The sequence below is a fragment of the Perissodus microlepis genome, chromosome 7 (assembly GCF_051167445.1).
Source record: "Perissodus microlepis isolate ML-2025 ecotype Zambia chromosome 7, ASM5116744v1, whole genome shotgun sequence".
In the NCBI taxonomy this organism is placed as follows: Eukaryota; Metazoa; Chordata; class Actinopteri; order Cichliformes; family Cichlidae; genus Perissodus; species Perissodus microlepis.
In genome coordinates this window covers 20455116-20482894 of record NC_140467.1, presented here as the reverse complement: position 1 = coordinate 20482894, position 27779 = coordinate 20455116, and the positions used below count along the sequence as shown (strand labels likewise).

Sequence of the window (27779 nt, the reverse complement as noted above, 5' to 3'; positions counted from 1 at the left end):
TACACAAATGAAAAAGTTAAGTGCCAAATAATGATGAACGTCTCACTGCAGAGTAGTCAAACATGGTGAAGTTTTAATTACACTGCTCAAAAAAAAATGAAGGGAACACTTGATCAATACATTACAACACAAAGTCAGGCAAACTTTACGATTATCAGTCACTTCTGTTAGGGAGCAAAGACCAACAGGTTCATTGGAGAGATGACAAAACACAGGTTGGAGGTCTCTTTATACCTCCTGATTGACTTTTCTCTAATTTTGCTTTTTGTTGGTGACCTATCAGACGGTACCTGCGGCCCATTCAGGTTGCACAGGTAGTCCAGCTCCTCCACCATGTCACATCTAAACGTTCCAATGCTAGAAAGTTTGCTGTCCCAGCACAGTCTCAAGAGTGTGGAGGAGATACCAGGAGGGTTACTCTACGAGAGCTGGACAGGGTTGTAGAAGGTCCTTCATACAAGATCAGGGCTGCTATCTGCTCCTTTATGCAAGGAGGAACAGGACAAGCGCTGCCAGAGCCCAAAAAAAATGACCTCCATCAGACTACTCAGGTGTCCCAACTGTCAGACTCCATGAGGATGGCTTTAGTGGGACCAGTACTCTCTGCCCAGAAATGCGTAGCTTGACCAGAAACAGGAAGTTTCTGGCACCTTATTCTCTTTGCAGATGACAGCAAGCTTCATCCTGAGCACACGTGGCAGAGTCTGGAGAAGCTGTGCCTAAACCATCATCCAGCATGACTGGTCTGACAGCAGGTCAGTGATTGTCAGGGAAAGTTTATCCCTGGAGAGTTGCACAGACCTCCATGTTTCAGCCAACAATACCCTGACTGAGTGTGTGATGTAAGTGTTCCCCTAATTCTTTTCAGAAAAGCTCATTTTTACTAAGCAGTGTCTCCTTCATTATAAGGCCCAGATATGTTTTGCAGCACCTTTTTTGAGCAAAAACTGTTTATAAATCACTGTCTTCACTGTAAAAGTCGCTCTAAGGGGATTCAACACAGTTCTTTAAATTAAGCTTCGGGCTCTGGCCAGCAGTCATTTCGCTTAGCTTAGCAGCAAGAGTGGAAACAGAGCAAAGAGCTTACCTGGTAATGCTGAAAGGGTGTTTTAATTAACCTTTAATGTGATGCCGAGCACTGTCAGTTGTAATACAAGCCATCTTTATGAAGGGAAAAGACCAGTAACAGCAAAAAGAAGAAATGTCACATTTTTCCACAATTAAAAGTGAGGCAAGTGTACTTTCTGCAACAGGTTTGATTAGCAAAATCTTAACAGCACTGAAAACGGGGAAGTGACATCAATTCTGCAAATTTCTGAAATTCATAAAATTCAACTTGGATGGTTTTTGTTGTTGTTTGGGGGGTGAAAGAGCAGTACTACGCTCTAAAAACAAAGTATTCATGCCATCGTACCTACCACCATCTCAGCCTTTGGCCAAATTCTTCTTCTTTTTTTTAAGTTAAATGAAGGAGGATCAATTTCTTCTTGGCGGATCACCGTGTCGAAACAAAAAAAGTCCTTTCAGCATGATAAAACACCAAAAACTATGTTCAGCAGTTAGTCTAGGATACAATCTCCTTACTGAGTGACAGTCACCATTTTTTCTCGAGCCTGGATGATCTTCTGAGGAGAAAGGGTGCCCTTTTAAATGCTGAAACAGCCGTGTGTAGTGATTTAGAAGCTGCAGGGGTCTTAAAACTGACGTTCCGCTAAAGTCTGCAGACGCTAATCCAGCTCTATGAGCTTTTCTCGTCCATGATGAAGACATTAAATGCCAAGGGCTTCTGTTCTTTCAGAGCAAAGTCCGAGCAACGTATCTGAGGAGCCCTCCGTGTTGGAACAAGATAACGTCTGTGTCGCTGTCAAACAGGGCGGTGACGGAGAAGGACTTTCCTTGGCTGGTCTGCAACAGAAAACACGAAACACACGTTTCACTTCACCACTCAGCAAGGAGACCCGAACATGACTGGTAAACTGCAGAGAGGGACTAATTTGTGGACAAACACATAAAGTGAGACTAAGAATTAAAATAACATTTTTCTAATCAGGATTTTAGCACATTTGTCACTGACATGTTTCATCATTTAGTTTAGAGCTTAAAAATAACTTTGGCTTTGCAGAGGCTAAAATGCAGCAAGTGTTGCATACCTTGACGGTAAGCTCCTGCCCTGGACTCAGGCTCTCCGGCAGGGTGATGTTGAATCTTTCCTTCCCACTTAGCTCCAGTGAGTCAGCGTTCTGGCCTGACAGGAACTGGAGCGGCATGATCCCCATTCCTACCAGCTGGTTCCTGTGCAGCTTCTCAAAGCTTTCAGCAATCACCGCACGCACCCCCTGCAACCACAACGAAAGCAAGGAAGTAGAAACACAGTGGAACACAGTTTGCTGAACATGCACGGCCATTTCCAAATTCCACAGTGGGTCAACCTACTGTAGTGTAAACTCTGCTAAATTACAACTATAAAAACTGCAGCTTGTTTACCAGCAGGTACGGTCCTTTGGCCACCCAGTCCCTGGAGTTTCCAGAGCCGTAATCTTTGCCTGCCAGGATGATGAGGGGAATGCCGTCTCTCTGATAGCGATCAGCTGCCTCGAAGACATCCAGCTGAGCAGACACAGGAAGAGAGAGCAGTTATCTGTAGCTGCTCTGACACAGCAGAAACAACACAGTGCCGAGTCTGGCTTGAGCCTGCAGCAATCAGCAGTGCTAGACACACAGATGCAGCCACCCAAAGGTCACAGACCCGCCCGGGGTAACAGCCAGCTCATGCAGCACGAGTGAGTACATCAGCAAAACCAAAACAGCCCAATATTTGTCAAAAGTTAAAAGGAAACCATTGAGGTTGTGTTGCTCTTACTGTCTGGCCTGATGGAATGTGCAAAGTCTTCGGGCCTGGTTTTCCGATGAATCGATTTTGGAGCTTGATGCTGGCAAACGTGCCTCTGGTCATCACGGCGTCATTCCCTCTGCGAGCGCCATATGAATTAAATTCTCGCGGTGTCAGTCTGAGGAACAAATTCAAAGTCAACAATATTAGTCAATATCAGGTTAAAAGGGAGTTTTTCCTTCCTACTGTTGCCAACTGCTTGCTCAGAGGTTTGTCTTGATTGTTGGGGTTCTCTCTTTGTTACTGTAGAATCGTTTTCTTACAATAAAAAACACCTTGAGGTGACTGTTGCTGTGATTTTATGCTATAGAAATAAAATTGAAACAAGTTGAATTATCTTTCAATTTTCAAAGTGAAAAAGATCTCACCATAATTCAGGTTTACAAGACTTGCTTTTCTTGATGGATTTCATTTGATCGTCTCTGCAAACATTACTTTAAATTCTAAATGCTCGAGGTTCATAATGTATGAACTCTGCTGAAAGAAACCCTGGATTTCCCTCCATACTCCTATGGTTGATTCAATAATGGTGACGGCTCGCCAGCTGAGCTGATTTTTAGTTCATTTCCTCACTGATGCATTAAACTGTTATTATCACCAGACCAATAAATCAAATCTGCCTCACTATAGTTTCATTTTGCATCTCCACACAGTTAGGTGAGAAATAAACTTGTGTTTTACGTTTGTGTGTTGTGGAGGATGGATAGTGCTAACACAAACAGATGCACGCTAACCTCCTCTGCTGCTCTGTGACGGCGGCGATGCCACGAGTCATGGATGATGTCACAGGGGGACGATCAGACCATGAAGCAGATAACTTAACTACAAATCCCTTTGCACCACTTATTCCTTTGGATTTTAAATATGTGCTGAAATGTTCTCATTTAGAGCGTCAAACATTTAAACCCAAGTTTTAACCATTGCCATCATCTTTGAAAACCTGACGTTGGTTGATTACAAAGCTGTCCAACTGAAGCTGCCTTGAAAGATTTAAGTGTATGTGTCCACAAGTGCTGAAGGCTGAAACTGACCGTTTACTCATTAGGTACTTGGCAGCAGCGCTGACCCTTGCAATGCTGCCCGCTGGTGAAATGTGGTCCGTGGTCACTTTGTCCCCAAGGAACAGTAAGGCATGTGCGTTTTCTATTGACTGAGGAGGAGGCACCTCTTTACTCTGAAAACGGAAGCATTCAAACATTTAACACTAGGGAAGTAAAAACATCTCCTCTAAGGTCCACATACAGTCAAAGGATGTGCAGCACAGAGCGCTTACCAGCTTGCTGAAGAAAGACGGTGATCGGATATATGTGGACTTGTGATCCCAGGGGAAAAGAAGAGAGTCTGAACATTCAACATTTTTCCAAAATGTGTTCCCTTTCTGAAAGACAGAAAGAAACCACATTAAAAAAAGAAAAAGCAAAGAATGTTTTCCAGTCATCCGTATCACGCTTTTAGCAATTCAGGATCAATCAGTTTCCACACTCTCTGTCTCAGATCGAAAACACAAGGAAATGTTCTACTTCAGATCTGTTCAAACTACTGAATAAAAGCATTTTTTTATGTGCATTGTTTCCAAATGTGCAGACAGACAGAAGGAGCACCGTACTGCTGCTCATGCTATGCAGCAACTGCATTAGAAGTTGAAGAAAAGTAATAAAGCTCATATCCTGACCTCCATCCTTCCCCTTAGATCCTTAAAGATGGAGGAGAATACTGTGTCCTCTTCAATCTGTTGGACCTCCTCTCTGGACGGCCAGATATCTCGCAGATACACCTCTTTCCCATCGGATGTCAAACCTACTCAAACAAGAAACCAAATTTGTAAGAATTTATTTAAGAATTTCTCAAGTTGTATTGAGAAAATGAAATAATGTAAATACAAACACGAGACCTCAGGATGTCTTTTTTATGCTTTTTGTTTAATATTTCTAGCAATAAAGGTTTTCTTTGGCTTATACAAAACATAGAATCACAACATGCCCCTTCAGTGTAATCTGCCAAATCCTCTGACGATCCTCAGCTCTGAGGTAAAACCCTTTAATAGAGCGCATTTCTTACCTAAAGGCTCCTTCTCAAAGTCGACTCCCACAGTGCCTGCAATAGCATAAGCCACCACCAGGGGAGGAGACGCCAAGTAATTGGCACGCACACAGTCGCACAGTCGCCCTTCAAAATGCCTGTTGCCAGACAGCACGCCGCAGGCCACCAGATCACCCTGGAACAAAAGAGATCATGAAGCTCTGACTGCTCTAACAGCATCAGCAGCAGCTCCTTTCAGCCCGATGAGGATCCTACCTGTTTGATTGCATCCACGACAGCTTCTGGCAATGGCGCCGTGTTCCCCACACATGTGGCACAGCCATAACCAATCACCTCAAACCTGTCATGGAAACGACAACACAGGTCTGTTTAAAGGATATGAATCATTCCGGCGTCTTTTGCGTCACCACCTTAGCACACAAACCTTGCATCAAACAGGTAGTAATTAACACAAGCTCAAAGTTTTTACTGGTTTAGATCACAATGCTGACAAAGCTCCAAACTTATTACTTCTAAACCATGCAGCTATCTGGTCATGAACATTAATGCAAGAACTTAAAATGAACATAAAGTCATAAATACATTTATGAAGGGCTTTCGGTAAAGTTGATGTATTGTTTGGCTCTTAAAACAGTAATTTTGGGCAGATTTGTTAAAGGTTGTGTTGTGACAGTAACATGCCTTTTAGAAGCTTATCCTTATGCTTTCATGGTGAACCCAATTTTATAAACTCTGGATGGGTGCAAAACACCCCGGCTAGATTAAATGTTGCTATACCCTGCAGCAGTCGGCAACAGACAAGATCAGTTCATTTAGTTATTCATATTTTATTTACATAAAAACGGCAGTTAAACTACTCATCTAAGATGTTACAGAGCCCGGCCCACAGCACCGCTCTCTCTCACACAAGCAACGTGAACAACAGTCAAACAAATCCACATTAGTATGTAGGTTTATTTCAGTAACCTGGTATAGAACCGCTCAAATGAAGCAATTTGCAACCACATTGATCTGAAAGGAAAGAGGCCTGCTGGTGCTAGTGCTGATAACCTTAGCCACACCCAGAAAACTACAAACTGTGCTTCACCAAAAACCTCCTTATGATTGCTTTGTTCTCTGTAGGTTCCTCTGTACTACCAGGTTCTCTGTAGTTTGCATGGACGATAACAACTGCCAAATGGTAGTGAAACTTGACAAACTGCAGCGTAGACTGGAAACGGAGACTGCTGGTTCACCCAGTGATATCCAGCAAACTTTAGCAACCACTCGCCAATCAGTTGCCAGCCAGCATTTAGGCTTGTGTGACTGAGGCTTCATGTTTACATTTCTTTTTAACTAGACAAAACAAAGTGCTTTACATAAGATATTAGACTAACTTCACACAATACATACATACACAAAAACTTTAAGTTTTTGTGGAAATACACTTTTAACCATTTAAATAGACTGATTCCTATACAGCGCTTTTCTACTCTCCTGGAGGACTCAAACCACTTTATTATGTGTTTACTACTAGCTGGGCAGTATTTAAGTGTTCAGTTACAGGTCATCCCTCCTCAGACCTGCAAATACCTGTTTATTCCAGGTTATTGCCTTGGTGCTAAAGAGATATTTGTGTCTGTCTGTGTTCTTGCTGTGTACATACACTTACCCCAGCTTATTAAAGTAAGGCAGGACTCCACTGGCATTGAGGTAGTGCGTGACCATGCCGCTTCCGGGAGCCAGGCTGGTCCGAATATAAGGCTTGACGAGAAGCCCGGCCTCTACAGCCTTTCTGGCCAGAAGCCCTGTCAATCACAAATAACTCTACGTTATGCAGTGCTGCAGACTGTAAAAGAGTGCCAGTGAAAACAGGCAACATGATGCTGATATGGGTGTGCAATACAGCTTAAAAATTATTTCAAGAAATTTACAATAATAATATTCATATCAATATAAAATAATGAACAACATTTTGTTGATGCTTGCAGGCAGCAGGATTTATACATTTAAATAAACGAAGGTATCTTCCACTGAGCTTGCATGAGTGATGACACACCACCTAATTCAAAGTGTGACTCTATTAAAATAAAGTGTCAGCAGCAGCGACAGTGACACAACAAAAGTTAAATGTAACCACAAAAGTAGCCATTGTTTCCCTAGAAGTTATAAAACATTAATAATGAAGTGTAAAATTACTGTTTAACACTTTAGTTTAACATTAACTAACCTTGTAACTCATCAGGAGCTGCACAATATTCTCACGTAATAAAAGAGACTTATTTTCTGTGATGTTGCATCTTGCATCAAACTTTCTAATGAGCTGCGCTTCCACCATCTAACCGCTTCAGTAATTTCCATCCACTGTTAGCTCTTTCTATTTGCAAAGCATGGTGCTCTCTTAGAGGGCTGAAGTAGCTCCATTTTTACTAAATATCATTAGAGACTGTCACCAGGCTCTTGTTGTCAGAACATGTCTGGGCTTGTCTTGTTGTGTTCACAAGGAAAAGTAAACACATCATGCTGCTATGACATTGTGATGTGACACTTTGATATCCCCTAAAAAAATGATACCAATAGCTCCAAGCTTTAGAGCTTTTATGTTAGAATTGAGGGGAAAATGCACTTTTTCTGGCTCTTTCTTTGAGTCAGTCCTTTACCTGCAGTCAACATAACAGATGGATTGCAGTTGTTAGTACAGCTGATGACAGCAGCGATGACCACTGAGCCATGGGACAGCTGGTACTCCTGACCACCATGCAAGAAAGGAACACGGATCTCCTGCTTCTCCTTAGCGATGTGGAAGCCTTTAAAACCCACCTAAAGATAAACCAAAGAAAATATAATTACACTGCAAATCCTGCAGCTTAACTGAAAACCAAAATACACAAGAGTTAACTTGAAAGTTATATTGTTTAGTTTTTGCATCTTACCTTCTCATCAAGACAACTCTGAAAGTCTTCTTTCATACTGCTGACAGCCACTCTGTCCTGCGGCCTCTTCGGTCCACTCACATAGGGCACCATGGAGCTCAGGTTGAACTCAATCACCTGCACAAAGATCAGTAGCTGTAATTTCTTTCATTATGACCTCTACTTCTGACCCCTAGGGTGCTATTTGCAAACATAGCTTCTATAGGGCTTGTCAGAGTGTCATTACTACATTTTTTAACTTCATAAAAACATATTCATATCAACAGAACACCACAATCTATTACTTTTAATTCAAAATCACATATCTCCACATTTGTATTCTTGGCCTCAACTTAATTAACTTTAAATGATTCACAGTTTTACTTTTCATACTTTTTCAACTACAAATATATCTTGCCCCTTGAATTACCCACTGTCTAAAACAACCAGTTTTAGTTCCTCTTCCTCTAGCCAGCCATCTTCTGATTGGCTGGCTAAAGCGTGGGTGGGGCTTCTGTGCCAACAGTCAAAATTATGTTCCTAAAACAATCATATTAGGCCTCGGTGACACAGGCCTTGAAGGCTCCATTTGTTCCCCAACTGGTTGGCAAGTGGTTCCCTGAGGTTCCCTGTGATTACTGTGGTCTCTGCTAGACTGCAGCTGTTCCCCATAGTTTTCATGGATGAAGCAGACTTCTCTGCTAAACACTGGCCAACTATTTGCTGAGTAATGAAACCTGAAAAGGTGAAGTAAACGTGGAAATCGAACCCGTTTACCTTTCAAGCAAAAGTTGTGCCTTATTGGCACAACCAACATGTTTCAAAAGGCGCAGCTTTAACTTTGGAGGCGGACATTCTCTGTTTCCAGTGTGTGGGGCACGTTTCACAGTTCCACTGATGCTCGGCCAGTGGTCGGCAAGTGTTTGCAGACAATTTGGCGTCTTTCCTTCAGACTATGGTCAACCATGGCAAACTGCTAACTACCAAAGCAATCCCAAGGAGGTTTTCAGTGCAGCACAACATACCTCTTTGCGACCAACTTCACCTAGCAACTTGCCAACCAGTTGGAGAATACAGTGGTGGTCTGAAACTGAGTTTTTGGCTCACAAGGATCATTTGCAAAAACAATGACCTCATTATTTCAACCTTTGGCAATGTACTGTAAAATTATTAAGAAAATTAAATCTCTAAAAGTCTGCACTTTTCAATAGAGACTTTTAGAGATCACATCTTGGACAAATTACCTCAGAGTACTGGGGGTCTTCTGAAGGGTCATCATAGCTTCGGAAAAGTTTTACAGCCTTCATGTAACACTCCAACAATTCAAGTTTTTCCTGGGTAAAATCTGGAATGGTGTAAAATTACATGTTGGCCTGGGAAACTAAAAAATAAAATAAAATAAACAGTAAATAATAAAAATAAACAGAAGCTGTGACTAACTCACTCGTCTTTTTAAAGTGCTTGAGTGTGACTTGGTCGACAGGGAAGAAGCTGACAGTAGCATTGTACTCTGGGCACATGTTGGCAATGGTGGTTCGGTCGGGGACTGACAGCTGGGAGACTCCAGGTCCAAAAAACTCAACGAACTTCCCAGCGATCCCGGCCTGCCGTAAGTGCTGGACAAAAAAAATTTAGAAAAAGAAAGCACAAGAAATAATTACACATAAAGAAACAAGATGACTTTTATACAACAGAATCATCCTTCAGTTTTTTCGTTGATTTCTATAGTTTACAATGATAAAATTACACTTTTACAAACACCTGCCTCTTACAAAGTAAATATGCACCAAACCAGTGTCGAAACATATTCTTGCCTTACAAAGTACTGACCAATAGCAGTGTTATACTGATTGTGTTTCTCATGCTGTATCTCAATGTCAGGTGGCACCTAAATATCACCCTCTTGCTTCATAAAACAAATAAAAGAATACACCATTTTTATTTAGTAAATTAGATAAAGTAAAAAATGAATTTCATATCATATTTTATTTCATTACTATTTATATATAATCAAATCTGATTGGCCTGTTGCCATTGAAGGTCGACCTTGCTTTGTGAGTCAGGGTCAGAGTTATAGGTGATCCAAGCATCAGATCGGTGCATCCTCATACCACAGCTCTGCTCTCTCAACACATAAAGAAACATAGGAGAAGACTGACCTTTGTGATACCGAGGACGATGTCTATGGATGTGGTCAACGGGTTAATGGAGCCCACCAGCTTACAGCCCACTACTTGAGGGAGAGTCAGAGATATTGGTTGGCCCAGCATTATGGCTTCAGACTCAATTCCCCCGACTCCTGAGAGAGAAATATGGTAAAAATTGTAGAGTTTTTATCTTGGTTTTTATTTCACTTTCTGTCTGCACCAGCGAAAAAAACTCTTCTGATGTTAAAAAGCTCCGGTCAATATTTCCTATAAGGGCGCAGTGTCAATATTGTGAGTGAAAAGTGTGGATATGGATGTTCTTTTAGTGTTTTTAGTTACATTTGTAACTACATTTAGTTACAAAAATTGTTCCACATTGAATACGTCTCTGCATGTCTTTTCTCAGCAGTGCACACACATAGAACAACTTTTGTTTTTTAAGTGTTATTGTCTGAATCCTAGTTTACATACATGGTACATTAATAATTTCTTTCTGTGCATATGGATCACAATCTGACAGAAAATATTTTGTCTTCTTCTTCTGCACAACTGTCAACTGAGATTTGAGAAGATTTAAAGTTTACACGGTGGAACAGTCTAGAATAAAGCAGCACTCCTCAAAATCCTCCTAAACAGTCAGATCACACAGTCTTCAGCAGTTCCTTACAGACAACGTTCAACTTTTTTTTAATCTGAAACGTCGTAATGTTTCTAAAACACAGTGCATGCATAAAAACACACACTTACACTTGATTATTTAGGTTAGCATGTTGCTATATCCCTTAATGCATCTGCTCATTTTTGACCTGCTAATTTGTGCTGCTTTCATTAGTATGCTGGTCATTACCTAAATGAACTAACTGCTTCTGTTTTATGTAAATCAGTGCATCATCAGCTGGAGAACTTTACCCTCCCATCGGCGCATGGCTACGATTACAACATCATACCACTTTGACCTGCTTGCAAAACCTAATCTTTATATAATTTATTATCTTTATATTATTCATTAATCATTTCTCTAAGTGAGAGTCTCCATGGGCTTTCTCAGCCAAAATATTACACGGTGAAGGATCAGGTTTAAACCATGTAAGTGGTGTCATTAATTGTTACATTATCCCTAGAAAATGTTGTATTATTTAAGTCAAAACTTCCACAGATTTCTGACCAAGGAATTGTTTAAGTGCCTTAAATACATCCTCCAAAAATATGTTTGGTTTAAGGCAATGTGCCCCACAATTTCTCCAAGAATCATTTCACAGTGCTTAATTTACCCATTATTCCAGGATTTTCTAAAATGTCATAACTACCTTCTGTTTGAATTCCCTACATGTACTGCATACTGATGCACCACTTATCCTCTGTGGTGGATATATCTGTAATACATCTGTATTCATATCAGTGTCCCATTTTGTTTTTATCTAGAGTGTAAATTTAGAAGCAGAGAAGTTTGCATTGCAAAGTTACCGTCTAGGACATAATCCGTTTTTTGTATTTGCTGCCCTTTTAGTATGTGACTTATTTGTGTCTCTTTATCGCCTCCTCTCATTTCTCAGAATAGCTATTCAAACACAGGTGTACATTACAGCCACTGAGCATTTTCTCATGTTCACAAAATGCCAACAACTGTCAAAATATTGGAAAATCTCTTACCCCAGCCAAGGATGCCCAAGCCATTAATCATGGTGGTGTGAGAGTCGGTTCCCACCACACTGTCAGGGTAGATGAAACCGTCGCTGACTTGCACCACTCTGGACAGATACTCCAAGTTCAACTGGTGGACTGCACCAACATCCGGAGGAACCACGTTCACATTCTTAAATGCTTTTGAACACCACTGTTTGGGAACAGTATCAAAAATTTTAGCATTCATTCATTTAAAAATTGTTTCGCTACATAACCCATAACTGTGACTTCTTTTTTACTCGGTTATAAAAACTACAAATCATATAAAGACTGCAGCAGCAGCGGTCATTTTTCTTGTTTTACCTTAAAGAACTGAAGCCTCTCTTTGTTTCTGATCAGTTCCATTTCCTGATTTCTCAAAGCTGTTTCAACTCTGCAGAAAAAAAAGGAATATAAGTCATCAGCAAACATGCGAAAGGGGGAATTCAACTTCTACTGACGTATGTCAACTCATGATAATCAGATGTTCTCATGCTCTTCAGGTCATTTTGCAAACAGAAACGCCACATCTGCGAGAATTTCAAAGGCTGCACAATTTCCTCAGCCAGTAAAATCATCTGATCTAATGTATTATCAACACATAAACATAACTGCACAACAGCTCAGTTACTGTATTCATCTGCTGTTTTCATTTAATCATCCTCATGGTGCATATTAGCCCCTCCCCCCAGCATCCTTTAAAACTTACTCAGAGACGGGCTGCAGGTGGAAAGGGCAGAGGAGAGGTGTATTCTCAATCTGTTGGACAGAGGCTGGAGATCCACCTGGGGAGGCTGGGGGGTCGCTGGAGGCCACTTTACTGCAGGAGCCCCGCTGGCCTCCACACTGTGCGCCCCCTCTGGACGGAGGCCTGGAGTGTACTGAGCGAGAGGGCCCCTGGCTTGGACCCTCCCCTCCACCAGGGTTGGGAGCATTTTGTATGGCACTGTGAGTAAAAATGTAAAAAGAAACATTAAATTCATGAGGCAAAGCAGCACAATTATGGCGAGAATATATTTTTACCAATCTGACTTTAAATGATAATCAACAGAGAATTCACATTCACAAAAACGGTTAATATAAACACAAACATACCATTTGCTATAATCAATCTGTAATGAGTGATCTACTATGAGGTCTGTAGGGCATTTAGGATTGACCAGGCTAGGATCCACACCATGTTTGGCCACAGCGTCTCTCATGGCTGTCAGGTCCACCATTGCAGGAATACCACTGTAAAAGGACATAAATGGAAATGTATATAGACACACACACACACACATATATATATATACTTGTTTATGGCAGAAAACAAAGAAAGATGACAAAGGATCTGATAAGCTAATTGCTGGTGGGTCACCTGCGTCACCCACATCTTATCACTCATCTATCCATTCTGCTTTCTCCAACTGAAGATAAACTGATTTCATCTCATGTTTTCCCAACACACAGACCACAGCGCTGATGCAAAGAAATCCCTGTGAAACTCACGTAAAGTCCTGCAGGAGGACCCGAGCGGGAGAAAATGGCACCTCGGCTTTATTCTGCTCCTGCTGCCAGTGCAAGATGTTCTGGACATCTTCTTGTTTTGTGTAAAAGCCATCACAGTTACGAATTGCTGCCTCCAGTAAGACACGGATGGATAGAGGCAGCTTGTCTGCACAGAGCAAACAAAACAGTTATTTCCCACAGCAAAGAGTGGGTAATTAGGCCTAACACTTTATTAACCGCCCCTGTTAGATAACTGTTAACTGTCAAGATGTGCGCTGAGAATTTGTTGACAAATGAAAGCGCCAACACACCGATGCCTCTTAAGTGTTACTTCAAGACAATCCTTTTACCTTACACAACTATCCTGAGACACAAAAGAGTTTGCAGTGTCTTTAAAAACATCATATCCTGTAAAAACATTTCAGTCAGAGGGCCTGAACTCACCATATCGGGGATCGTTTAATTTGTATGGATTGAAGAACTTGATCTGGCCATCTTTCAGTGTGTCGATTAGATGGCTGTACGGGTGCTCTGCAGCAAGAAAGGAAAAGAAATAAAAATACACTCATGAAAATAAAACTCTGATGCCTGAGAAATATACAAATAGTCAAGTAAACTTAACTACCTGCTGACTCACATGAAGTACTCCATCTGCTCTAACCCCATGTTATGAAGGCAAGAAAATTGATTTTTATCTAAACAATAGTTTCAGTTAGTTTTAGTTCGTTTTTTTAACTTAGAAAATTACATCTAATACTTTGATCAGGTTAGGCTTTAGAGTACTTAAGGGACCACTAAGGTTGAAGAACAGTCCCATGCAGAGCTTTGATGACCATCATCAACATGTTTGAGCTGCAAACTCATCAAAGGGGCTGCGTGAAAAATATGTTGAAAAACTAGTTTGTTGGCTACTATTGTTTCTCGGCCCCTTAGCTTAGCTCCTGCCGGCATGGGAACCAAAAAAAGTGAAGTGTTACAAACAATGAAAATTCTCCACTGAAGCCATTGTCTGTGCTTCTTGTGCTGCTTTTTTGATCTTGTTTTTTCCTATGCTTCCCCACTTAACGGTCATCTCCACTATTGTTTTCTTTCTTTCAAGCCCACTTTTTAACCAATACGCATCTGCGCATTTATATGATGAGTTATTTAAGGACAAGGACACACTCTTTCCTCTCTGGACATCAGACCTGTTTCTAGAACAAAATGACTGTTTGTGACTGTGTGCGCAGTAGTTGGAGTAATGTGTACCTACACTGCTTACTTGGGCTACCCTTGTAAAAACCTGGAACTTATTGAATGGTTGTCAGACCACAACTTTATTGACATATACTGTCAAAAATCATCATTAAGAGTACAGGGGAGGTCATCTTTATGAGGAAAAGAATTAAGGCACCTGACTGGCAGGAGGCTTACAATTGTGTTTTTACATGTCATGTGATATTAGTGGTCATTAGGCGAGGGGCTGTAGCATACCAATTGCAACATTGTGCAACATACTAATACTGAATTCTCTCCAACGTGTTCATCTAAGTAAATGAGTGTGGTATAAAGTGCTTTGAGTGCTCGAATTGAAAAGGGCTTCAAAAGAACCAGGCCATTCACAATCAGTAGCTGTGTATTCAAACTTCACTTTAGATCAGAGGTGTCAAATTCTTTACATACAATGTTTAGAGTAAAGAAATGCAGCCTCAAAATGTTCCCATTTAATGAACCATGAACAACCGGCCTGATGTGTCTTTAGAGCAGTAGGTGCAATTTGAAAAACGTGTCTTGGGTTTTCCATATGCTGCCAGTCTACTGTCATGAGAAATAAAACATGTGAGCACAGCTCTTTGGTTTAACCATCTACCTTTAATGTGGTATAAAAGGTCATGGCTATAAAAGTGCTTTAATCAATTTTTAACAACTTACAACACTAAGCTTCCTGGTGTCATACTTTAGAAAGTGGATCCAGTGGGTCAGACTGGTCCCTTTGGAAGGCTGGTTCTTGCCCTCTAGCTATATGTTTTACACCCATGCGTGAAGTGATATTTTACATACGTTTCTTGGTTAGTTTCTGACTGAAAAGCCACAGAATGCATGCTACAAATGAACTACATGAAAATGCAGTACAGAAAAAGAGAAGCAGACGATATACATTTAGTTTCAATACTTTTTTTCTCGTCTTTAAGCATAGTAAAAATGACCCCTGTAGAATGTAGTTAGCTGAACCTAAACTAAGAATAAGCCCATTTGCACTTCATGACATGACAGGTTGCGATCAAAATCTTGAGGGCTGTCCAATCAGGATTTACCTGTTAAATATTGATTGAATTTGTGAAAAGATTAAGCTGAATGAGTGGTAAACCTCTACACAGAGAGCATTCTTGGCAGAGGATTGCTCAGTGGTCGCTCAACAGGACATCATGCTGTAACTTTAACGCTCAGGTTCCTAACTTTGAAAGCAACATTCTTTTTAAAAAACAAAAAAAACAAAAAAAAAAAACAGTTATTCAACACAGCAGAACTACCTCAAAACGATCCACCTTTAACATAAAGACTCCCTTGTAGAAGTTGATTCCTAAATTCAAAGAGTATATTTAAGGAATCCTAAAAGGAGTAAAAGGCCCCGCACTTATTTTAAAATTAAATGTAAATAAACACATATAAAACCATTCAGTGAAATCCTACAAATCTGTTTACATACATCAGTGGCATACTGGGGGTTTCTTATTTGCCTTATCTGCAATATTTCCTCTAAATGCATCCAATTGCTCCTGTTGCAGCAAACAAACAAGACGTAACTTAGCTCAGTTTTATCCATGCAGATACTAAAATACTAACACAAGAACAACGGATGGCCATCTCCAACTCCAGCGTAAGGAATTAAATGAAAATATGTCTAAATATGAAACCCAAATGATTGGAACATCTGTGCTATATCTATCATTTTCATCACAGTTTATTTTTCTTTTTATGCACCAGTTCAGTTCTTAACCTCTAAAATTCCTCTAACAAATGAAAGATCCCTGGGTCGAGCCCAAGAGCAGACACAAATCCCTTGGAGGGCTTGCATCAGGAAGGGCATCCGGTGTAAAAAACAATAAGCCATATCAAATATGCGGACCCCAACCCCATGTGATTACTGGAGCAGGTCAAAGTAGCTTCACTTTTCAGGCCCAGCAGGTATTCTCACCTCTTACAAACTGTATGCAAAAACTGTGAGGATGGAAAACACAAAGAACATATTACAGACTATTAAACTCAAACACTGGCTCATTATGAAATCCTGAGAAGTGGAGACAGATCCTTTTGGAGACTTGTATCCACCGATAAAAGCAGCGGGCTTCCTGAAAGAAATATATTACTGCTACGCAGACTACAGAATTAGTGCAAAATCAGCCCAAGCTAAATCATCGTCTGGATCTTTTTTTGTTGTTGTTGTTTTTAATTGTTATTTTTTTCCATAGGGGGTGTTTGCCGGTCGGTGTCACTGCATTGTATCGTATTGTATTTATAAAGCCGTTTTCAAAAGATCTCAGCCAAAGAGCTCGCACTGATAATATACCGTGAAATCACACTTTGTAACGATATTATTTTGATGCTAATGTTAATTACTAACGACATAACAATAATGTCTCCGTACATTATGTCACCTTTGCATGCCTCTTGATGACAAGCAGAGCAAGACGGCTTCAATGCTAACAGGCTGCTAACGCTGCCTCTTATCGTGAAGCACACACTTCCCTAACCAACTACTTATCGCTCTACCGGGTGAACATCTTAAAGCGATAAGAAAATGCAAGGTACTTCACACAAACTCTACTGTTATATAGTGCACGCTACAACTGTTACAAAACGGGAAGAAGAGAAAGACAACACTGGTTTGCGGTATGAGCTAATTTCCCTGTTTAGTTGTACACTGAGCATCAACGAGCAAGCTAACGTTAGCTTTTATGTCTCTGACAGTGTGACGCCGCGTACACTGAATATAATCTTAAAAAGCTAACGACAGCAGTTTTCAGTACATGGACGTGTTTATAAAAGCGGTACGTGTGTCTTAGGCTAAACGGTGGATCAGATATCAACTCTAACGGAAGGTTAGAGAAGAAATCCCTTTACCTTTGACTGGGGAAGTGTGCGCCATGATGACTTCTGAAATCAACACGACTCGTTCTCACTACTGAGCAGGCAGCACGGAGCCGACCAATCAGATCACAGAGATCTATGGCCACGCCCATCGGTCGACTACTGACAAAATTAAAACATTTTTACAGCAAAATCTTATTGTTTGTTTGTTTGTTTTAATCTCATACACTGGTCATTTTTAAAATGTTGTGCTATTTTTCTTCCATAGCATGTCTTACAGACAAGTGAGAAGCAAGCATTCAAAATATATATTTAGTTCACTGTTTTTCAGTGTTTTTCAATGAGATCCTTTTGCAAATTTGCACATAATCAATGAGGTCTCATTTGCAAACTTTAACCGTAATTTTAGAAAACTTTCAACATACGAACGACTTGTGTTAATGTAAGCACTGAACAGACAGGTTTCACACAGTCTTTTAAGCTACAACATAGTGGTTTTTGAGTTATATCAACATTTATAAAACATATTGTATAGCTTATTAAGTGAGGGTTGTTAACAAGAACATCGTTTTTCACCCATGCAGTGATAACTAATACATCTGCTTGTAGAGTAATTCAAAGAAAACATCCGTAATATATATTTGGTGAATGGTGTTTACCAATTAAACTGTTGTGTAAATTATGTCATAATTAGTTGCATCATGTGCAAATTTAAACATAACATTTTAGAAAACCTGAAACATAAACAAGTAATTACCTCAATGTTAGTTGTTTCATTGTAATATCTGCTAATTTTATTAGCTCCCAAATAGTGGCATCCAATTAAAAACAAAATAAAACTCAAAATGAATGTCTGTAATGAGAGCAGTTATACTGGAGCTCTTATTACATGTAAATTAGGATGATGCTGATATTTATTAGCAATGTTGGATAACACATGCACAAGCTGAACAGATATAGTGAAGATCTCTTTATTTAGAGCATACTGTACACAGAACACCTGTGTATGAACTACAAGCTTAAGAAAACTTCATGTAACACATAATGACACCATGAGATTGTTGTTGAAGAGACTAAGGTGGCTCAGAGATGTTATACTGCTGAAGCCAGTATATTTAAAGCTTATCAAGAAATGTCATGATAAATATAACTCCAAGCTTGGCCCTTCTGAGAATGTAATCACTGTGAGCTTAACAGATATAAAGTTTGTCCCTGCATGTTATCAGTCTTCACTGAGACAACAGTAATTTGGGTGTATTTTATTTGTTATCTTCTTTATTGTATTTTATGTGATTTTCTTCCTATCCACCATCAGTCTGGAATAAACAATGCCTGACTGATTTACTTATATGCGGACATAAACAAGAATCTTGTTAACCATATTCTAATCTTATTATGATCAGCAGCTAAGACAGAGGTGAAGGCCATAAAGTTATTATTTAATAAATTTCAATATAGGGAGTGTGTGTGAGTAAGGTGTGGCTGTTTGTGCACGTTTTAACATGGTCCATAAAGTCTTTCCAAATTATCTTAAATGTATCAGGAGCATCGCATACTGTAAATATTCTAAAAGTTGAGATGCTCTTACCTGCCTCAGCCACTGATTCCAGCTCAGTAAGTCAGGGTCAGTAAGAGCATACACTATAAATATTTTATGGCATCATTTTTTTAATCCCATGCATGTGCAGTTGTTAGATGTCAGACAAACCTTTATTTGATGACATGTTTATATACTATAGAAAAAAACAAAGAAACATCCAAAATATATATTACTGTGACTGTTTTACAGTGAGCTGCGATAGGTCGCACCCCCACCGATCTTAAACTGGATGATTGTTGAATAACGGTTGGATGAATCTTTTATAAGTAGTGTTTGTGTAAATTAGCACGTAATGATTCATTTTGTAAATATTGTAATAATATTATAATATAATATTGTAATTGCAGTGTAAAAATTAAGGGTGAATTAGCTTATGATTGGCAGACTGCCTTAATATGTATCGACTGGGGAATTTTCATTATCTAATAGCTTACTGACACCCAAATAGTGGTTTCTAATAAAAACAATAATTTTAACATCCAAGGTAACACACTCATTTTATTTCTATCTATATTCTGAAGCATTTTACCTTTTTTTTTTTAAAAAAAGGCCCTGTCATTTGATTTGTTTAATATTTCAAGATTATCCCAACTGGGTCTTCCGTTGGGCTGAGGTCATACTTATTAAACAGTTCGTTGAAAACCTCGAGCTTTTTTCACACTGGAGCAAATTATACAACATAAACTGATACCAATATATTTGTGAAATATATCAATTGTGCTCTAAATTAGGTGGGATTTGCGACGGCTTAAAACAAAGAAAAAATGTCCCATATGTCCAACAGGAATAATTCAAAATGTATTTCATAGTTAGTTTATATACATGAACTAATGAGGAATTCATTTGTGCACACAGAAGCACTAATATGAGTCACTGTGACTTTAAAAAGCACAGGCCCCACGTGACAGTATAGCGCCACCGTCTCTGTGCCTGCGACCTTCAATGCGCCTCGGACTATGCAAGAATAAAGTTTTAACTGTCAGTTACAGGTGAGAACTTTATTGTGCATTTATAGACTGCCACCGGTAAACACAACAAACAAACAATAAACCACGTTTATGGATTCATTTTGATTGAGTAAAAACTTCTACATTATTAAAATTTTCTCATTGGTTGTGTGTGATTTGTTGGAATTCTAACGCTTTTTTCAAGACCTAAAGGCACCATCATCGTCGTACAAGCAGGTAACTACGTAAACATACCAGCTATAGGGGTCACCTGAAAGAGCAAACAACTCTCCGTCCCCTGATTTCTTTTGCAGAGGTTTAAGCAGATTTGTAAGAACGGTTTGCGGAAGAACACAGGTCATGACCTATCACGTTTGAGGACATTTGTTCGCAGCACTGATGGACGGAAGACATGACCCTTCTTGTAGCAGAGCAGGCCGTGCGAGTTTAAGAAAACAACTCAGGTTTGCAGCAGTGGCAACGGAAGAGGAGCTTCGTGACCGCCTGCAAGGTTAGTTGGTGTGTTTGTGGGTGATTATGTTTAATCCTTGTTTCTTTAAAAAGGACGAATTCGCACAGCATGGAATCAGTAGCGTTGTTTGCTAGCTAACAAACTGCAAGTGCACACTGCCTTTGCACGTGCTTCCGCTTTTCTCGACCAGCCTTTTTGAAGGAGTTAAAGTTAGATTAGACGTTCACACAGGGCAGTGCTGCGACTCTTGTTGTGGACGTAAGGTCGTGTTAGGTCTTAGTGTACATGGCGCAAATAGGTCTATTTAGTTTAACTACCCCCCTCCCCCCGTCACATAACAGAAAAGCGACGCTATGTACAGGGGCGTTCCCACGTTTTTCTTTCTGAGAGGTTGCACCAGAACAGGGGTGGGCACCATTTGTTTTTCTTAGTGTCAGACTTGGATACTGTAATATATGTGATTAATTTGTGTCTTGTCTGGGTTGTGTTTGTTTATTTGTTTCGATTTTGTATGTGTCTGCTGAAAATTTTAGTTTAATGTGACCTGCCCAGATGATAATAAATTAGTCATTTTGCCAAAAAATTTGCATGTTTAAATTTTAGATTTGTTTGCTGATGTGCAACAACAAGTAAAGTTGATATTAAATAAACATAAATAAAAAAATAACTGTCACCTCAGAGTAATTACACTGCTGCTGTAGACAACTCTCTCTTATGTAAGCTTCAAAAGGAGTTGAGTTTATCTATGATGAGAATTTAGGTCCCATCAAAGTTTTCAATGGAAAAAGTTGCTTCATCTTTTGTTACTGAGTGAAAGAGATTACTCTTGGTCTTATCTGACAAAATGGCATTATGTTACTGCAGGTTTGAGTCTTGTTGTTGTTATTTTTTTCCTTGGATGGCATCCAAATAGGTGTGATTTACAGTGTTTTTTGTTTTCCCTTTTACACTTAATCAGCTATCACCGAAAAGTCTGTGGAAAAACCTCTGCTCTGAAGCAACTACCCCCCCGCCCCCAGAGCTAGATTGTGTAAGATTGTGCAGCTTACACAAGTTGTGTAAGACTGTGTAAATTAGAACTCATATGTAAATTGTTTTACATTTTTTATTATTATTTTTTTTAAATTTGTCAGAAGCCTTCCAGTTTAAAAAAAGAAAAAAAAGAACTCTCTGGCAATTATTTCAATGGTTCAGGCTTTGCAGGGATTAAATGATATAGTTTTGATTTACTGACATTTATGTTCTGGTGCGCTCACTTCTTTTGTGTAGCTTGCTCACTTATAATACAAAAAAGAAACTGCAGCATGCGACAATAAGATGATAGAAGAAAACTCCCAGAGCATTAAAAGTCAGCATTTTATTTTTTAAAGGAAATCACCTGTGAACTGTGAACAACCTTTTGTTTGTGTGTGTGTGTGTGTGTGTGTGGGGGGGGGGGGGGGTACTGTGTTCACCCTGCCAGTTGGGGGGCGTGAACACCCAACTTTATGAACATAATAACTCAAGAAAAAAGGATTTAAATATTATAGCTGCACGTAGTAAACATCTTGGTGGGGTTCGAATACTGGTGACCTCAATTTCTAGGTCAAGGTCAGATGTCAAATTTTCTGAAAATCTCGTGAACACAAAACTCAAGAAAAATGTACATAGATGCATCTGCCAGGAGGCTGAGGGGTTGCACTGGCATCTGCCAGTATTTTTATTTTGGAACTCTTCTGATTGGTTGCCTGTTGGAGGTGAAAGGTTAGAACAGCATGTCAGTGGGATAGCTGCTTTCACAGCCAGAGGCATGTGGCTAAAAGTAGAATAGGTCTCCTTTTAAAGGAAAAAGTACCCGATATTCACTTGTTCGAGCTCTTCTCAGTTGATTTTCAGTGGAAGTGTATGAAACAGTCACACTAAAAGTAACGTCCCAAAATGCAGTTGCAGCGTTTGCTACTTTTTGGTTTTTTTCCCATGAAATTGTGAGGAAATGGTTATGTCTCCTATCAGTAATCTGGGGTCTAAATTCTGAATGAACAAATACGTGTGTTCTTATCTGACTGCAGGACTTTTAATGGTGAGTGGTTCTGGTTCTTGCAGGCAGGATGGTGATCAGTGCTGATCTGCAGCTTTAGTGGTGCGTCGCTGCCCAGGCCGGCACCATGCAGCAGAAAGGTGCAATCCAGATTATCGAATGGGAGGACCTGGACAAGAGGAAGTTCTACTCCCTGGGTGTCTTCATGACCTTGACCACCAGGGCCACCGTCTACCCAGCCAGCGTCATCCGCACCCGCCTGCAAGTACAGAAGGGGAAGAGCCTCTACTCAGGGACCTTCGATGCCTTCTGCAAGATTCTCCGAACGGAGGGTGTGCGCGGCCTTTATCGTGGCTTCATGGTCAACACGCTAACCCTGATCGCGGGACAGGGTTACATCACCACCTACGAGTTGGTGCGCAAGTATGTGAACCAGTACTCGCCCAGCAACACAGTGAAGTCTGTGGTGGCAGGAGGGATGGCGTCCCTGGTGGCTCAGACCATCACTGTGCCCATAGACATAGTGTCACAGCATCTGATGATGCAAGGACAAGGGGAGCACCTGACACGCTTCAAGGCCAAACCCAAAGTGGGTCTTGCAACCACGAAGCACAAACTGAGTTTCGGACAGAGCCGTGACATTACAGTGCAGATATTTTCTGCCGATGGCTTCAGAGGATTTTACCGGGGCTACGTGGCATCGCTGCTCACGTACATCCCGAACAGTGCACTCTGGTGGCCTTTTTATCATTTTTATGCAGGTAGGTCACTTTTTAAGCATCATGTAAAATACTCAGTATGCAAAATAAAAACGAAACCATACAAGAGAGTCAGAAGGATGTCTTCAGTGGGCAGGAAGCTGCTAATGAAGATCGCAGCTTCAATAGTTGGATCAGGAAAACCTGTGGATATGAACCGCTTTGGCCTTACGCTGTTTACTTTGTATCTTTTGTGTTCCCAGAGCAGTTATCCCTATTAGCACCAAGTGAGTGCCCCCACCTGATTCTGCAGGCTGTTGCAGGACCGATGGCAGCAGTAACCGCCTCTACTATCACCAACCCCATGGATGTTGTTCGTGCAAGAGTCCAGGTAAACTGAGATAACCCACAGCTGTGCGTGACACTAAAGCTAAAAGCTGTTTCACAGGTCCTCTGCATCCATGAGCTTTTCAAGACATTACCTCCCAGAGCTGTATGCGAGAACACAAATATGCATTTAAGTGTGATCCAAATAAAATGGATTTCACGCTGCCAGCTCATTAGTGCATGGTCTTTGTAATGCCTGAGGCTATGTGGAAATGGTGCACAGTGAGTGAGTGACCAAACTGAGTTTTTCTAGTAGTGAGAGAAGAAGTAGTATGATAAATATGTAACCAGAATCCTTAATTTTTCTCTACTAAATGCTACAAAGACTAGTAAACATTATGGGGTGACTGGTTGAGTGTTCAATGTGGACCAGACTAACATAAAGATTTTGTGTGACACATTTTTGTTTGAACTTGTCAGCAAACTCTATGTAGAACTTCATTTCTCTATGGACATGCCTGAAGCACCTCACTAGGAGGCATCCTTATGCTTCCTAGTTAGATGCCCAAACCACCTCAACTGGCTTCTTTTAATATGAAGGAGCAGCAGCTCTACTCTGAGACAAAATCTCTGAAATTTCTTTGCGTCTTGTTTCACAGTTTTCTCCAGAAAGCTGTTAAAGCATGTTCCTCTGTATAGTCTGGGAGTCTGTGAGCTCCTGTACTGATAAATCACTAATTCTGACACAGTTTATACTGCAGCAGCAAACATAAATTAGGCATTAATAATGTTTTGGTGAGTTTAAACCTCACGATAAGTTTTATTTGCACTTAGCAAAGGTGATGTGTCCTGTCTGTTTAAGGTGGAGGGACGAACGTCTGTTATTGGGACATTCAAGCAGCTGCTGGTGGAGGAGGGGGCGTACGGGCTGACCAAGGGGCTGTCTGCCCGCGTCATTTCCTCCACGCCCACGTCAGTGCTCATTGTGGTCGGATACGAGACTCTGAAGAGACTGAGCCTGCGAGCTGACCTGATCGAGTCCAGACACTGGTGATAACAGACGGGAGGGACGCAGGTCCGCCTCGCAGCAGCCAACAGCTCAGAGATTTCAACAGGCGCCACATGGAGCCGTGTCATTTTAAAAGCGCACATGTCGATGTTTGTCTGTAGGTATGCCAGGGAACTACAGCTTTTCTTATCTTGTCTTTTTTTCTGTTTGCTGCTGCGGAATGTAAAGTTACAAGTGAAACCAATATTTCTGCCAAAACTAAACTCTCTTTTTCAAAAAGGAAATCATGGTTACTTTTAGAAAATCCACTGAAACGTGAAAATGCTACATTCGATTGCTCCTATATGGCCTGTCTTTGTTTTTTATGATTACATATGCAGAAAAATCAGGGTTTTTACTTGTTCCTTAGCTGGAGTATGTTGGCTGATTTCATATTTTAAAACTGAGCTGCTCAACAAAACAAATATATTTCTGCTGGGGGATTTCAGCGTGCCAAAGTCTGGAGACAAATGGCCTAGTTTCTCTACTAAAAAGCGTAAGAGAGCTTGTAACCAGAGCGCATTCCAGTAACAACAACAGTGTAAAGGATCTCTCTAGAGTTTAAGCCTAAATGACATGCAAATGTCATTAGATTATACACAAGAGTGGAAATTCAGGCTAGAATTCCCAAACTATAATGTGCTCAGTGTTTTGTTACAGTTATATTTATGTCTAGAGGTCCTTCTGAAACCTGGCCTATTATAATTATGTGCAGCTTACTTTTAACTCCTTTCAGTAAGCTGACATTTATGTGCCGGCGGTCTGTGGAGTCAGTCGTGCAGGTTTCATTGTGAATTTTATGCGTGTTTATGTTGATTGGGCCAATCAGGAAGGTGAAAAGAGTTTCTGCTTCTTTTGGTTTCTTGTAGGTTGACTCTAGGAAGAAAAAGTGGGTGTGAGGTGAGCTTTAGACCAACATTAGAGATGGAAATCTGGTAGTTTCTTTGTGGTAATCCTGTATGTGATTTATACGGAACAAATCTGCTGCTGTGCAGTTACAGAAGGTGGTATTTTGCTGTTGGGTAAATGAGAGCACTCAGTAAAGGCATTGGCACCACACCAGCAAATAAAAACTAAACTATGTAAATGCCTTCAGAGTTCACGGGTCATTTAATGAGTGTGAGGTAAGCTGTGATGCTCCGGTTAAAGCTGCAATGTTTTGAATTGACTTAACTACTGCCCAAAAAACTCCACATCTCAGCGACACCTGATACTGTGTACCCTTATCTTATTTTTTTTTTTTTTTAATAAACTCTTTCAGCATTTGCAAACATTGTTTTTCAGTGTAAATATGGTGTTCCTGTGAATAAGTGGACTCAACATGTCCTTCAGTATCACAAAAGCACATAAAGTGGACTTTTACCTGTATGGAAGAGATTTACCTTCTACCTGCCAAATATGAATAGTAAAAAAAAAACTTTGAGTACCTGTGGACATTTGGTGAAAAGTAATAAAGGACTTGGATTCACCGGAGTGGCTGGTGAGGCTCAGTGTTGTTTTGTGGTTGTAGTACACAATCACAATCTCCCACTAGAGGGAGCTTTATACCCTTCTGTCGGCTTTCCATCCAAACGTGCGTTCCTTTTTGCCTTTGCCAGAAGGTTCTGTGACGTCAGAGCTGCAGGATAAAGGATCAAGATGAATGATGGTCCATGAAGCATAGAGTTCATCCACTAATTTCAGTGAGCAACCAGCAGCAGAACTGGGGAGCTGACAAAAGTCTGCTGATTGTCACTTTGGTAGTTTAACAAAAGCAACGATTTTGACATGAAGCTGCCAAACTCACTGAGCAATGAGTAAATTTCCTACATGAATAATGGAATTGAATGAATGAAAAAAAGTTTTATTTCATCATAAAGAGTAGAATTTTATCTATATATACTATTTTAAGTAAAGGATATCTAAAAGGTGGATGTAGCTCCTGGGTGAGAAAACAGAAGCTGTTTGGGAGCTAATACTTAAGTTCATGGTCTTAATCGCCTCTTTCAAGCCTTACTGAACACAACAATTTTGTACGTTTTTGTCAAAAAGAACAATAAAAGCAGGTTATTCTTTAGGTATACCTATATCGTGATTTACAAGTCCTTTCTGAACTGACTGCAGTGTTGCAGTTGGTTTCAAATGCCCTGAGACGATGAAAGAAGAAAATGCTCAGCTCAAGGCTTCACAACTGGATTTGACTAACAAATAAGGTGATGTCATCTTTTATGTATAATCTATCGATGGATTGTTTATGGTCATCAGTTGCACTGTTAACACCTATTTTCCGTTTCAAAATTCTGGTTTCACATATGAATAAAAATATCACATCAAATCGGACACTGCCATGAAATTGATTCATGACAGAGAGCACTCCGTTCTGAAAGAAATGCGATGAACGCCAAAATACAAAAACAACCCTTTTATTTGACCGCACTCGGCCGGTGCAAAACAGTCCATCACATTTACAGCTTTAATCCCTCCCTCCCTTCATTATCAATTTCTATAAATGATTTGAGTTGATAGCTGTGGAGGTCCTCTCTCAGCCTGGATGTGTCTCGTCACATGGGACAGTCGTAGATGTGGATGGCACGGTCGTCCCCAGCTGAGATGATCTTTGAGCCGGTGCTGTTGTACTTTACACTCCACACCTGTGGAGAGGAGGATTGATCAAAACGGGCAGCTCTGAGCACCTTCACTGCATATGTATGACAACACACACCACAACAGCCCTGTATACTATACTATAATTTAACACTACTTCAGTATTTCTAACCGTTTTTAAGCTGAAGTGCATGTGTGTGTACGCAAGCTTTAAAAATATCTAAAAAATGCAGCCTGACCCTAACTGAGCAGTGGAGAAGGCAGATATGAATCAGAAGAGAGCAAACAGATTAAAAAGACAAATGTCTAAGCAGAGAACAAAGTGAAGCTGAGCAGTTAATTGGCTGCAAAATGTCCCTGTAGATTTTCTGGTTTTGCCGTCACAAAAACAATAATGGCAGCTGCCTCTGATGTCGTCCCTGAGGACACGTGCTATTTTATTAAAGGCTTTGTTGGAAAACAGATCAAACTGCCCACAGGCGTCAACCAGAGATCTAATGACAGCCAGGCTTATTGGTTTTCCCCTCAGCTCAACCATCAGACAGAGGTCATGTGACGGGCCGCTGGATGACACCAGGCATATTGATTTAACTGACAGTAACAGGATTTTCTTACTTTGAATTTGATTGTTAACACGTTAAAGGAAAAAACGCAGAGTCACCTGGTCTTGATGGTCGAAGAATGTGTTGATGCATGCTCTGGAGCCGGCGTCCCACACCTTCACACTCTTGTCAGACGAGCTGAAAAGGGGGGGAGAAATTAGAAGATCTTTCAGATTTCATCTTGGCCAGCTCAGTTTGACTCGGCATTGTGAGCTGGAAACTGAAAAACAGCTTTCACTGACTAAAGTTTCACACGAGGAGAGCGAAGCATGAGAAAGCAGAATGAGGAAACAGAC

General features: G+C 40.4%; 2 protein-coding genes and 1 long non-coding RNA gene across 3 annotated transcripts; 1 reads left to right on the top strand and 2 right to left on the bottom strand.

Annotated features, from left to right (window-relative positions):
• Positions 1-53: 53 nt before the first annotated feature.
• On the bottom strand, positions 54-17309 carry ireb2 (iron-responsive element binding protein 2). The gene is made up of 22 exons (XM_084934050.1): positions 17223-17309; positions 13566-13652; positions 13122-13287; positions 12726-12863; positions 12340-12576; positions 11955-12024; positions 11619-11802; positions 9981-10120; positions 9266-9437; positions 9066-9166; positions 7843-7959; positions 7570-7729; positions 6582-6717; positions 5186-5270; positions 4949-5105; positions 4563-4687; positions 4164-4268; positions 3922-4064; positions 2861-3008; positions 2485-2607; positions 2151-2336; positions 54-1905 (listed from the first exon to the last, which is right to left on the bottom strand). Exons 1-22 carry the CDS (start codon positions 17245-17247, stop codon positions 1795-1797), a joined length of 2916 nt encoding a protein of 971 aa, XP_084790176.1. The 5' UTR covers positions 17248-17309; the 3' UTR covers positions 54-1794.
• A 2433-nt stretch (positions 17310-19742) lies between these two features.
• slc25a44a (solute carrier family 25 member 44a) lies at positions 19743-25771 on the top strand. Its single transcript, XM_084934036.1, has 4 exons — positions 19743-20247; positions 22291-22986; positions 23187-23314; positions 24113-25771. The coding sequence occupies exons 2-4, from the start codon at positions 22353-22355 to the stop codon at positions 24302-24304; spliced, it is 954 nt and encodes a 317-aa protein (XP_084790162.1). The 5' UTR covers positions 19743-20247; positions 22291-22352; the 3' UTR covers positions 24305-25771.
• Positions 25772-26684: 913 nt separating this feature from the next.
• On the bottom strand, positions 26685-27773 carry LOC146382992 (uncharacterized). The gene is made up of 2 exons (XR_014800710.1): positions 27543-27773; positions 26685-26928 (listed from the first exon to the last, which is right to left on the bottom strand). It is a non-coding gene; the product is annotated as an uncharacterized LOC146382992 (long non-coding RNA).
• Positions 27774-27779: the final 6 nt, after the last annotated feature.

Bases quoted from the DNA above. Each gene is read 5' to 3' on its own strand.
- slc25a44a (XM_084934036.1), top strand. From the start codon at position 22,353: ATGCAGCAGAAAGGTGCAATCCAGATTATCGAATGGGAGGACCTGGAC. The intron at 22,987-23,186 runs GTAGGTCACTTT...TTGTGTTCCCAG, and splicing joins TTTTTATCATTTTTATGCAG to AGCAGTTATCCCTATTAGCA. The intron at 23,315-24,112 runs GTAAACTGAGAT...TGTCTGTTTAAG, and splicing joins TTGTTCGTGCAAGAGTCCAG to GTGGAGGGACGAACGTCTGT.
- ireb2 (XM_084934050.1), bottom strand. From the start codon at position 17,247: ATGGCGCACACTTCCCCAGTCAAAG. The intron at 4,269-4,562 runs GTCAGGATATGA...TCTGTCTTTCAG, and splicing joins ATCTAAGGGGAAGGATGGAG to AAAGGGAACACATTTTGGAA. The intron at 2,608-2,860 runs GTAAGAGCAACA...GTGTCTGCTCAG, and splicing joins ACATTCCATCAGGCCAGACA to CTGGATGTCTTCGAGGCAGC.